Here is a 13448-nt window from a genome sequence, read left to right on the forward strand (position 1 = left end):
ACAAAGAGAGTTCTCCTGCCAAGATCTGGATCTTTTTATGAATAGTATTTGGAAACATATTTTCGTATGTGATTATTCCACATTATTTCTATAAAAAAAAAAAAAAAAAAAAAAAGTTTAATAGATTTTAAAGTTCCTCTCGTACCGGAGCCAGAACATGTACAACTTACTTGTTGTCCGTTGAAAGGAACGTGTGGATGTGGAGACGTAGTCAAGAGTGGTTGGATTGCGATGTGCTTCGCTTCAGTGACACGGAGTTCATTAAATATTTTCGTATGACGAGAAGAATGTTTGTGTACATTTGTGGCTTGTTGATAACGTGTAGGTCAGCTGAATGCGACCTGGCCGTTCAAAAATGTAAAAACTCATGTCCTTAACGGAGGGAATGAAATATGCAGCACTTTTTGGGCAATAAATCCAAACAGTGATAACTCTTGGTTCTCACTTACATATCCTTAACAAACTGGTTTGAATATTTGCTTCATATAGTTTTCTACCATATGGTACAAGATTAGGTTGAAAAACCTCTTACTTTTTGACTCATGAGATTTTTTATTAAGAAAGTTCATGGTAACGGAGGGAAAAGTAACGGAGGGAAAATTGTTCAAACAAGTAGAAGGTGCAGGATTTTACATCATTTGTCGCTTTTTTTCTTCCGAATACTTTAATAATAGGAAACTATCTCTATAAAATATGTCAGTCCTTCCAAGCAAATTTTTTTCATTTTAAATACTTTTTTTTTTTTTTGAAAAATCATGTACCTTCATCAACAGTTCAAAGATGGAATAACACAAGATCTGATGAAATACATCCATTTATTTACATGATTTGCAGGTCTGTGAAATTTGGGAACTAAATTTTGTTAAACATGATCTGTTTAAAATGTATGTAACTTTAGAACCAAAAATGATACAGAAAAAGGGTCAACAGTTTGATAAACTAGAGTACATATGTATCTGTTGAATACATTTTTATGTCAGATGCATTAACTTGAATTTGTGGCCTTGCTGTTTACTTCTGCTTGACCGGGACCATGTGAAAAACCGAGCCATTTGTAATGGTCGTCAAATCACGTCTTTAGTGATACAGCAGAGGTGTCAAAAGACGTCATTAAGGAAACAAGGGAGGGTCGTCAAATGTCGTCTTCATGGGTAAGAGTTAAACTAAATATTCAACAAACTACAAAAGCTTAAATGTACTAGTATAGGTCCACAAAAACATTCTTGCTCGACTAAAGACGTGTCCTCACAATCAATTAGCCAATTAAAAAGGGGCGTGGCCACAACATTCAAAACTATTATGATCTGATCATGTATATGACCCTGCATGAAAGTTAAAACAAAAAACTATTAAGCAGATCTAAACTCATGATTCTCTCCCAAATAAAATGACAAGTGACAAATAAAAGTGTTGGACGACTAAGGACACCACTGACCGATCGCTGGACTAAAGCAGGGGTGTCAAACTCATTTTGGTCCGGGGGTCGTATCCAACCGACTTTGATCCCAAAGTGTCCGGATCAGAAAACTCATGTCATATAAACCCCAAAAATAACAATAAGTTCAAATATTTGTGCAGAGAAACGCAAATCTATTACAGAAATCTTTTTTAATTGATGAACTCTTTCTTATTATAATATTATAATATTATGAACAACCTGCAACTTTAAGAAAAATTCAATTTCAACACAATGTTTTAACATGAACTTGTATGTAAATAGGAATAAGTCAATTTTTGTTGTAAAATCCTGCACTCGGCTCCACTTTTCTCATGTTGGACATTTTTCTGATGAGGGTGTCACGGTCAACAGTCAAAACGATCGTCCTTTAAGAGCGTTTGGAAAGAGACAAGTCTTCATTTGTGCTGCTCTGGTGGGAGGGGCCACGTACAGAGACGCTGGAGACGCTGCTGTGATAAACACCACAGAAAATTAACAAGATTTTAATAGAAAATATAATTAAATATTTTTGTAGAAAATCACCCAAGGGCCATATTAAAGGTCTTGAAGGGCCAGATCTGGCCCCCGGGCCTTATGTTTGACACCTGTGGACTAAAGGATTACAAGCCACATACATGTATTTATCAATGCACATGTAAAAATTCCTAAATCAAAATGTGGAAAAGGGAATGTGTTTGAAAATATATCCTGCAAACGACATCTGTCTGTTTACTAATATTATTACTATTACTATTACTACAGTTTAGAAAGACAAATACAACATGAAGTTTTTTTTTGTTATGTTTTATTGTTCAAGTGCAGAACAGTGAGGGGGGTGAGAGAGGCTCTACATGCCCAGGAGCCTCCTGTACCACCTCCTCTTTCTCTTCTTCCGTTCCATCTCCAGCTCCTGCTCCAGCGCCGTGCTCACCTCCTCCAGCAGGGAGCGCTGTCTTTCTGTGCTCCTCTGCTTTTCCTCCAAGGCGCTGAATCTTTGGAGCAGTAGGGAGAGCTCTGTGTTCAGCTTCTCACGGGTGTTTACCAGAGCTGTTTTCTCTTCCTCTAAAGCAGTCTTCATGTGATGTTCCTGCTCTACCTGCTGGTGTAGAGCCCTGTTCTTTACAGTCAGCAGGGAGAGCTCTTCCTGAGTTGTAGCCAGGGCGTGGTCCAGTGCGCCGCACCTGTCCACCAGCAGGGAGCGCTCTGCCTCGAGGTCTTTACTGGTGTTCAACATGGTGGTTTCTCATTTTCTAACTGTGCTCTGCCATGTTTTTCCTCTTTCACTTCCTGCTCTAGAGCACAGTTATTTGCAATGAGCAGGCAGTTCTTTTCCTCACACCTCCTCAGTTTTACCTGCACCGCATCACATGTCTCGACCTGCACCGAGAGCTGTAATTTTAGCTCATCGCAGGTCCTCAACAGGGCGGCCTTTTCATTTAGCAGGTCGTCTCTGTTCAGTTTGTCCTGCTCGACCTGCTGTTGGAGTGCAGTGGTCTTTGTCTCTAGCAGGGAGCACTCTTTCTCTGAGGTCCTGAGTAGCTCCTCTAGTCCACTGCACTTCTTCTCCAGCAGGGAGCGCTCTAAGCTTAGCTCTTGGCAGGACTTCAGAATGGTGGCATTTTCTTTCTGGAGCTCAGCAATGTTGTTTTTCTCCTGTTCCACCTCCTGCATCAGATCCTTCTTCAGAGCCCCGTACCTTTTTTTGAGGATGGAGTGCTCTTCCTGAGACCTCCTCAGGCAGTCCTGCAGCTTCTCACGGGTCTGCACAATGTTTTGGACCTGTGTCTGCATGTTCTCGAGTTCCTGGAGCTTCTGGGCCTTCAGCTCAGCCTCCTTTTGGTGTCTGAGCTCCAGAGATGACTTGTCTTTTTCAAGTTGGGCCAGAATACACTCCAGGTGAGAGTTGCGTTCTCTCAGAGCAGTATTTTCCAAAGACTTTTCCTGGAGTTTAGAATTCAGATCAGCAGAGTCCTGCTGGAGTCTCTGCTTTTCCGTTTTCCACTGTGCATATTTTCTGCAGGAATTGTCTAGGTGTTGCTGCAACAGCGCTGTCAGGTCAGCGACCTGTTTCTCCAGTCCCTCAATATCTCGGGACTGAGGCTGGTTGTTCAGTTCATCTGGTTGGATGAACAGATCTTCTCTGGCTCTGGCCTGAGCAGCTGAGGCAGCCTGGAGTCGAGACATGACTAAAGCCATGCCCTTCTCCTCGTCCTCCTTGGACCTCTGGTGGTGTTGAGGTCCAAGCTGCTCCCGTTCTAACTCCTCAAGAGTTAGAAACTCTTGAGGATTTTGAAAGGTGTGGACCACCTGTTCTGGTGGTCCAGAGGCCTGATGTGGGTTGGTAGGTGTTAATCCCAACGCCTCCATCAGGTTGAACTCCTGGCTGTACAGGAGTTCGTCGTCCTCACTAGTGTAATCGCACCAGTCTTTGGGCATGTTTGTCTGTGGTGAGTCTCTGTGTCTCGGTCGAAGTCTGAATAGAAGTGATTTTACACTGGAACTTGTGCTACACATATAAATGAACAAGTGAAGCTTTATGATGTCATAAAGTAGAAATAGAATGTGGAACGTGTTGCCAGGTGACGCCAGGTGTTGCCAGGTGCTGTCATGTGATCAGGTCAGGTCAGGTGATTCCATAGTTGCCATAGTTACATATGAATTCCAGTATATCACAGATTTATTTGAAAGTGTTTTTAAAGGTTAAATATGTATTTTTGTGGTGTTTGAAGCGTCTGTCGTCTCCACGTGCTTTTCTCTGTGCAGACAACCAACCTCACAATATGACCGACGCCACACAAAGAGAGTTCTCCTGCCAAGATCTGGATCTTTTTATGAATAGTATTTGGAAACATATTTTCGTATGTGATTATTCCACATTATTTCTATTAAAAAAAAAAAAAAAAAAAAAAGTTTAATAGATTTTAAAGTTCCTCTCGTACTGGAGCCAGAACATGTACAACTTACTTGTTGTCCGTTGAAAGGAACGTGTGGATGTGGAGACGTAGTCAAGAGTGGTTGGACTGCGATGTGCTTCGCTTCAGTGACACGGAGTTCATTAAATATTTTCGTATGACGAGAAGAATGTTTGTGTACATTTGTGGCTTGTTGATAACGTGTAGGTCAGCTGAATGCGACCTGGCCGTTCAAAAATGTAAAAACTCATGTCCTTAACGGAGGGAATGAAATATGCAGCACTTTTTGGGCAATAAATCCAAACAGTGATAACTCTTGGTTCTCACTTACATATCCTTAACAAACTGGTTTGAATATTTGCTTCATATAGTTTTCTACCATATGGTACAAGATTAGGTTGAAAAACCTCTTACTTTTTGACTCATGAGATTTTTTATTAAGAAAGTTCATGGTAACGGAGGGAAAAGTAACGGAGGGAAAATTGTTCAAACAAGTAGAAGGTGCAGGATTTTACATCATTTGTCGCTTTTTTCTTCCGAATACTTTAATAATAGGAAACTATCTCTATAAAATATGTCAGTCCTTCCAAGCAAATTTTTTTCATTTTAAATACTTTTTTTTTTTTTGAAAAATCATGTACCTTCATCAACAGTTCAAAGATGGAATAACACAAGATCTGATGAAATACATCCATTTATTTACATGATTTGCAGGTCTGTGAAATTTGGGAACTAAATTTTGTTAAACATGATCTGTTTAAAATGTATGTAACTTTAGAACCAAAAATGATACAGAAAAAGGGTCAACAGTTTGATAAACTAGAGTACATATGTATCTGTTGAATACATTTTTATGTCAGATGCATTAACTTGAATTTGTGGCCTTGCTGTTTACTTCTGCTTGACCGGGACCATGTGAAAAACCGAGCCATTTGTAATGGTCGTCAAATCACGTCTTTAGTGATACAGCAGAGGTGTCAAAAGACGTCATTAAGGAAACAAGGGAGGGTCGTCAAATGTCGTCTTCATGGGGTAAGAGTTAAACTAAATATTCAACAAACTACAAAAGCTTAAATGTACTAGTATAGGTCCACAAAAACATTCTTGCTCGACTAAAGACGTGTCCTCACAATCAATTAGCCAATTAAAAAGGGGCGTGGCCACAACATTCAAAACTATTATGATCTGATCATGTATATGACCCTGCATGAAAGTTAAAACAAAAAACTATTAAGCAGATCTAAACTCATGATTCTCTCCCAAATAAAATGACAAGTGACAAATAAAAGTGTTGGACGACTAAGGACACCACTGACCGATCGCTGGACTAAAGCAGGGGTGTCAAACTCATTTTGGTCCGGGGGTCGTATCCAACCAACTTTGATCCCAAAGTGTCCGGATCAGAAAACTCATGTCATATAAACCCCAAAAATAACAATAAGTTCAAATATTTGTGCAGAGAAACGCAAATCTATTACAGAAATCTTTTTTAATTGATGAACTCTTTCTTATTATAATATTATAATATTATGAACAACCTGCAACTTTAAGAAAAATTCAATTTCAACACAATGTTTTAACATGAACTTGTATGTAAATAGGAATAAGTCAATTTTTGTTGTAAAATCCTGCACTCGGCTCCACTTTTCTCATGTTGGACATTTTTCTGATGAGGGTGTCACGGTCAACAGTCAAAACGATCGTCCTTTAAGAGCGTTTGGAAAGAGACAAGTCTTCATTTGTGCTGCTCTGGTGGGAGGGGCCACGTACAGAGACACTGGAGACGCTGCTGTGCTGAGCACCGCAGAAAGTTAACAATATTTTAATAGAAAATATAATAAAAATATTTTAGTAGAAAATCAGCCAAGGGCCAGATTAAAGGTCTTGGGGGGCCGGATCTGGCCCCCGGGCCGCATGTTTGACACCTGTGCTTTAGAAGAACATAACATCTTTGCCCAGCCCAACAAAATGACATCGTTTTGTTGGTTCAACTCCTGTTGTGCAGTTTGTGCGGCTGGTTCACAACACTTCAGCTGAGTTCGGCAGCGTTCTTCGCTCTGATTGGTTATTTATGTGACCGTGGTTTATCTGCTTCCTCACCGGTGTGGAGCAAGGGAAAAAAAAAAAGATGGTTTAGAGTCACAGCTGGAGGAAATGGTGAGAAAATTCATGGAGGGAGATCGTGGACATTTTATGCTCGGACGAAAAAAAGTGTAGAAAAGTCTGGAGTTATCTCCGAGACAAGTTTGTGAAAGACAAAAGCCCCCCCCCCCAAAAAAAAAGAGCTCGCAGACTGGAGGACAAAAAGAAATAGAGCGAGGGGGCAGGGCAGATCGAGGGGGCAGCAGAACATCTTTTGAAGTATAAAATGTCAGAGCTCAAACAAACTTTGTTCTTGTTCTTTTCACCTCAAGAACAAAAGCAAAGTTCTTATGTTCTTATGAAGTATGAATAGGTCTTTAGTCTTGGTGGTCTTTGCTTGTGCACATTGTCAAACTATTTTAATCTGCGCTGACATTAGTAATTCTTTAAAAAGCTGAAGAAAAAACCTAAGCCTGAGTACAGTGACAGTACAGAACCGTCCATCATGTCTCGTCCCTGTTCTCTGGACCTGCAGACGTCCCGTGGGCTGATCGACCTTCAGGACCTGGAGCAGGTTTGCCGTGAGTTCCAGCTGGAGACCGCGCCGGCCGTGCTCCAGGACCTTCTGCACTACTGCGACCTGAACGGAGACGGACACATCGACTTCATGGAGTTCGCCAACTTCCTCTGCTGGAAAGACAAGATGCCCATCAAGACCCAGGAGCAGAAGATCCTCACCGGAGGTCAGACTTTCACTGGATTGTTTATATTGTGATTTAAAATGTCCAAAATACAACATAACAATCCCAGAGTGTCATAGATTATAAATACGAAGAAAACAGAAGACTATAAAGACGAGGTTATCAACTTTTAGGAGCTTTTTAGGAGCTTTACAATCCTGTTCAAAGTTCGCTGTCCAACTCAAAGACTCAAAAACCAAAGGGAATGTTGTTTTCAGCAATTATAGCCTATTTAAAACAATAAATCAAACATTTTGATCTAAATATTTTATGTGTTGATAGTTCAAAGCCCATAGAAGTGTAATCCCCCGTCTTTAATTATAAATATGAGGAAATTATATGTTTTATTTAAATGGAACACGGTAAAATCTAACACTAGGGTTCACTTGCATTCAGCTCGTTTACTTTACTCACAGCTACGAATTTGTGGATATTAATGATTGTGGTAAAGTTACAGTGACTTTCAGGGTGAGAAAAGCACATTATTTGTCAGTTAGACTCAGGTCGACTTGAGTTAGACGAGTGACAACAACAGTGACGTGTTATTGCCGAGAGTCCGGCTACAGTTCCCAGTCTAAAAATAAGAAAAACAACACATTTTTGCATTTAAAGTAAGAAAAACAACACATTTTTGCACAAAAAATAAGAAAAACAACACATTTTTGCATTTAAAGTAACAAAAACAACACATTTTTGCATTTAAAGTAACAAAAACAACACATTTTTACACTTAAAATAAGAAAAACTACACATTTTTGCATTTTAAATCAGAAAAACAACACATTTTTACAGTTTAAATAAGAAACAAAATCAAATGTTGCTTGAATTACGAAAAACACACTTATTCCATTGGCAGATGATTTGACTTGTGAAGTTAAATTGACTCAAATAAAGTAAAATAATTTTAATTTAAGTCATTTTAATTTACCTAGATATTGTTTTTTTGTTTTTTTTTCCAGTGTTGTCAGATTTTTCAAGGCAAACAGTTTATTTATTAGATCTTACAGTGAAACTAGCCCAGACTTAAACCAAAACTAAAACTGTATTTCCCAGAAAACTCAGTGCAGAATAAATTGCGGCGTTGTTCTTCCAGAGCGTGTGAGCGGTTCTGTGTCCGACGGCGACTCCAAACCTCTGCTCAGACCCGAGGACCTGGAGCCCGTCGAACCAGGCAAGTCCCTCCGAGTCCCCCGCACCCTCACCCGGACCCGAGGAGACCCAGACGCCTTCAGCCCCTCGTCGGCGCTGATCGGAGCCGCCGCCGACCCTAAAGCCGCGACAGGTGAGGAGTTACTGACGTCTCTGAACTTTGAGAATCAGAAAAAGTTTTATGTTTTACTTAAAATAATCTGACTGAAGTGTCTAAAAGCAGAACTGTTTAAAGAGGCGCTATTACACCGAACCAGAGGATTGTTCACATATTTAGATCATGTTTCCTTTTATTGTTTTACTTTATTCACCAAAAACAACATATTAACAAAGTTTATAAGTTTTCACGTTTAAAAAAAAAAGTGATAGGAAAATAAAAATAAATCATTTCTTATATAAAGTTTACACATTCACAACTTCACAACAAGATTTATTTTTACCATAAAGTGTGAATATGTCGCGTGTGTGTTTTAAAGGAGTTTTATTTGTGTTGTAGCTGCAATATTAAATGTGTCCATGAGGTGGCGCCAAAAAGCTGCAACTACATGTGTAATATCAGTCTGACTCTAAACCCAATCTGTGAATTATGTGAACGTGTCCCTCATCCTCTCTTCTCTATCTTCTCTCTCCTCTCCTCCCCTCTCTTTCCCTTCCCCTTCTCCCTTGCTCTCCTCTCTCTCCTCTTCCCTCTTTCTCCTCTTCCTCCTCTCTTCTGTCTCTCTCCTTTCTCCTCTCTTCCATTTTCTCTCTTCTCCCCCCCTTCTGCTTTCTCTTCTCTCTCTTTTCTCCTCTCTCTCTCCTTTCTTCTCTCTTGTCTCCTCTCTCTCCTCTCCTCCTTTCTCCTCTTTCTCTCTCTCTTCTCTTCTCCTCTCTCTCTCCTCTCTCTCTCTCCTCTTCTCCTCTCTTTCTTCTCTCTCCTTTCTTTCCTCTCCCTCTCCCTCTCTCTCCTCTTGTCTCCTCTCTTCTCTCTCTCTCCTTTCTCTCCTCCCTTCTCTCCTCTCTTCTCCCTCTCTCCTCTTGTCTCCTCTCTTCTCTCTCTCTCCTCTCCTCTCCCTCTCTCTCCCCCTCTCTCTCTCTTCTCCCCTCTCTCTCTCCGTCTCTCTCCTCTCTCTCTCTCTCTCTCTCTCTCTCTCTCTCTCTCTCTCTCCTCTCTCTCTCCTCTCTCTCCTCTCTCTCTCTCTCTCCTTTCTCCTCTCTTTCTCCCCTCTCTCTCTCCTCTCCTCCTTTCTCCTCTTTCTCTCTCTCTCTCTCTCTCTCTCTCTCTCTCCTCTTCTCCTCTCTCTCTCTCCTCTCTCCGTCTCTCTTTCTCTCCTCCTCTCTCCTCTTCTCTCCTCTCTCTCTTTCTCTCCTCTCTCTTCTTTCTCTCCCTCTCTTCCAGCCCAGTATAAAAGGTGTGTGTGTGTGTGTGTGTTGTTGGTCGATGGCACAGATTGTCAGTCACGTTTCTGTCAGTCTGCCCCAGGGCAGCTGTGGCTACAACAGTATCTCCCACCACCGTGTCTGGAGTGACTGAATAAATCTCTGTGAATCGTCTTTGTGACATAAATCTGTGAAAAGTGCAGTAGAAATAAAAAACTCTCTTCCTCTCCTCTCTGTTTCCTGTGGTCCAGTCCTTCGTTCGTGCGGCCGTCCCGAGCGTCCGCACAGACCTTCCTCCTCCTCGTCTGAAGAGAGTGAGCGACACCACAAACTACGGCGACTCGCCCGCCGCCGCCGCTCTGCTCCGCCCTCACGTGCACGCTGCTCTGGGCGTGCACGAGCAGGACTTCCTGTGCCCGCGCAGCAAACAAGAGGTAACACGACAACACGCCAGAAGAGTCTTTAAATACCACCAAAAAATCTAATAAATCATCTCATTTCTCTCTGATCATGGCCAATCTGTGAGTCGTTCGTTCATTTGTTTTTCAAAATAAAATAAAAAACTATTTTCTTCATTATTTGTCTCCAAAATCAAAATGAAAAAACAGAAAATGATTAGTTTTTTCAGTTTTCAATTTTGCTTTGAAAAAATGGAAAAAATGGGTAACGGACTAAACCAGAACTAAAACAGGACTAAACTGGTCTCAGTCCTGGTCTCAGTCCTGGTCCTGGTCCTGGTCCTGGTCTCAGTCCTGGTCCTGGTCTAGTCCCGGTTTCAGTCCTGGTCTGGTCTCAGTCTCAGTCCTGATCACCCGACACTCCTGGGTCAGGCCTGGTTTAGTCCTAGTTTAGTCCTAGTTTAGTCCCGGTCCCGTTTAGTCCCGGTTTAGTCCCGGTCCAGTCCCGGTTTAGTCCCGGTCCAGTCCTGGTTTAGTCCCGGTTCAGTCCTGGTTTAGTCCTGGTTCAGACCTGGTTTTGTCCCGGTCCAGTCCCGGTTTAGTCCCGGTTCAGTCCTGGTTTAGTCCCGGTTCAGTCCTGGTTTAGTCCTGGTTCAGACCTGGTTTTTAGTCCCAGTCGGTTCGGTTTAGTCCCGGTTCAGTCCTGGTTTAGTCCTGGTTCAGACCTGGTTTTGTCCTGGTTCAGTCCTGGTTTAGTCCTGGTTCAGACCTGGTTTTGTCCTGGTTCAGTCCTGGTTTAGTCCTGGTTCAGTCCTGGTTCAGTCCTGGTTCAGTCCTGGTTCAGTCCTGGTTTAGTCCTGGTTCAGTCCGTTATCCATTTTTTCCATTTTTCATTTAAACACAAAATTGAAATGAAAAAAACGGACTAAAAGGGAAAACCAGGATTACCAACCAGGATTAAACCAGGACTGAACCAGGATTAAACCAGGACTGAAAAGGACTGAAACCGGATTAAACCAGGACTAAAACAGAACTAAAACAGGACTAAACTGGTCTCAGTCCTGGTCCCGGTCCAGTCCCAGTCTCAGTCCTGATCACCCGACACTCCTGCTTCAGTCCTGGTTTAGACCTGGTTTAGTCCTGATTCAGTCCTAGGTTTAGTCCTGGTTCAGTCCTGTTTAGTTCTGGTTTAGACCTGGTTTAGTCCTGATTCAGATCTGTTTTAGTTCTGTTTAGTCCAGTTTTAGTCCTGGTTAGTCCTGTTTTAGTCCTGGTTCAATCCTGTCCTTTAGTCCTGGTTTAGTCCTGTTTTAGTCCAGTTTTAGTCCTGGTTTTAGTCCTGTTTTAGTCCTGGTTTAGTCCTGGTTTTAATCCTGGTTCAGTCCTGGTTTAGTCCTGTTTTTTCTTGGTTTGGTCCTGGTTCAGTCCTGGTTTAGTCCTGTTTTAGTCCTGGTTTAGTCCTGGTTTAATCCTGGTTCAGTCCTGGTTTAATCCTGGTTCAGTCCTGGTTTAGTCCTGTTTTTTTTCTTGGTTTGGGTCCTGGTTCAGTCCTGGTTTAATCCGGGTTCAAGTCCTGGTTTAGTCCTGTTTTAGTCCATTTTAAATTTTGGGTTTGGAGACAAATAATGAAGAAAATTTTTTTTTTGTTTGTTTAGTTTTTTTTCATTTTCTTCTTTTTGGCTTTATTTTGAAAAATCGTTCTAGATTACCCATAATGGATTCTGAACTTTAAATGTTGTTTCCCTCGTCAAAAACAGACCTGGACTTGAAACGAAACACAACTCCAGGTCTGTTGGTGACGAGGAAACCACATTACCCGTGTGTGTTTCAGATCACGGAGATCTTCCAGAACGTCGGGCTGGACCTGTCCCCGCAGCTGATGGACTCGGTCTGGGATCTGGCCGCCGCGAGGAGCCCCGGGGGAGACGTGAGCGTGGAGGACTTCAGGAACGTGCTCAAGGAGATAAACGCCATGTAAACCAGAGTGTGGATCGGAATTTTTCTGTCCGAGCCCGGTCCACGTCCAACAGAGCAGTGATCGAAACGGTTTGTGTTCCTCTAACGGACACAGAGAAGCAAAAAACAAACTCGGGATAAAGTGAAAATAATGAGAAGACTTTATTCCTTCACCTCTCGTAAAGTGATGAATTTAAAGTGCAACATCTCATCCATATTATCCATAGACATTGCACTGTGAATCCAGTTTGAGTTGTTCTTTAAAAGTAAAAAGGCCGGAGTAGTTCCTCACGTGTGTCTGTTTACATCCACACGGATCGAGGTGAAGCTGCAGATTAACCACAGTGACTCTACTTCCTGTGAACTTTATCTTCAAACTTTTATGCTTTTAAAATCCTGTATGTGAAGTTTTGCTCCACATTTCACAAATAATAATAATCACACAGTTCTGACTTGTGTCTAAATTAGAAGAGCAGAGTCTGAGCTTTAAACACTTCAAAGTCTCAAAGTGACCAAACCAGACCAAGTTACAGGTCAGATCTGTGGAGAGACGACCCCGCTCACAGTCAGAATGTTTTTCTAGATATTTTGAGCTATAATAAAACCTGTAAATGTAAAGTAGATCTGTGTATCCTCCTTGGACCTGGCGTCCACATCTGTGCACATAAATGTCCAACACATTCTGCACTGAAAAAAAAAGGTTGCTGGATTTGCGTATAAAAGTTATGGAAAGCGGTTGCATGCAATAAAATTATGTTTAGGCTTTGAAACTTATTTCGATTCCCTCTACACATATTTTTCTCAGAACATGAACGTCACTTTTTCATGTTGATGAAAATTTGAACAAATCCTGCTGAATATGCAGATTTATCTCATGGTACCTTATCATGAAATGTATAAGTGTGTATAATTTAATTTAATCGCTCTAATTCTGTAAAAGAAAACAAAAACAGTCTTTCAGTTTTCTACAGATCTGTTTTGTCTTAAACAGAATCAAACACAGAGAGACACACAAGTACAGAGACACACAGTTTGGAGCTGGACAGTGTGAAGATTTATTCCAGTGAAGCTCTTGGTCTCTGTGACACAGAATCACACACATGATGATCACATTCTGATGATCTACTCTGTTCTACATGTTTAAATACACTTAAAGTATTTATTACTACAATAATGGACCAGAAGAGAAGAACAAGAACATTAGAAGTGTATCTGCAGAAACAAAACTCACCATGTGCTGCTTTTCTTCCTCTAAACGCAGTAAACAGGGAGGGCATCTGGTATAAAGTCTCCTAGTTGCCACATCACCCTGTAGAAACACGAAAAACTGTTTCAATAGAAGTACATTTTTGAAAAAATTTTAAAATAATTTGAGTTGGTTTACTTACTTTGTTCATCTGTGGTCTGTGTTTTG

The 13448-nt window shown here is 41.3% G+C and overlaps 1 protein-coding gene across 1 annotated transcript in view; it reads left to right on the forward strand.

The window, feature by feature from the left end:
• Nucleotides 1-12586, forward strand: part of efhb (EF-hand domain family, member B) — a 29500-nt gene extending 16914 nt beyond the window's left edge. The window contains 5 exon segments of the mRNA XM_055163924.1: nucleotides 6968-7175; nucleotides 8266-8454; nucleotides 8818-8870; nucleotides 9932-10114; nucleotides 11910-12586. Of these exon segments, the coding sequence (XP_055019899.1) occupies nucleotides 6968-7175; nucleotides 8266-8454; nucleotides 8818-8870; nucleotides 9932-10114; nucleotides 11910-12056 (780 nt within the window). The 3' untranslated portion in view covers nucleotides 12057-12586.
• Nucleotides 12587-13448: the final 862 nt, after the last annotated feature.

The sequence above is a fragment of the Boleophthalmus pectinirostris genome, unplaced genomic scaffold, assembly GCF_026225935.1.
Source record: "Boleophthalmus pectinirostris isolate CB_2022bp ecotype Guang Dong unplaced genomic scaffold, ASM2622593v1 HiC_scaffold_6, whole genome shotgun sequence".
Lineage (NCBI taxonomy): Eukaryota > Metazoa > Chordata > Actinopteri > Gobiiformes > Gobiidae > Boleophthalmus > Boleophthalmus pectinirostris.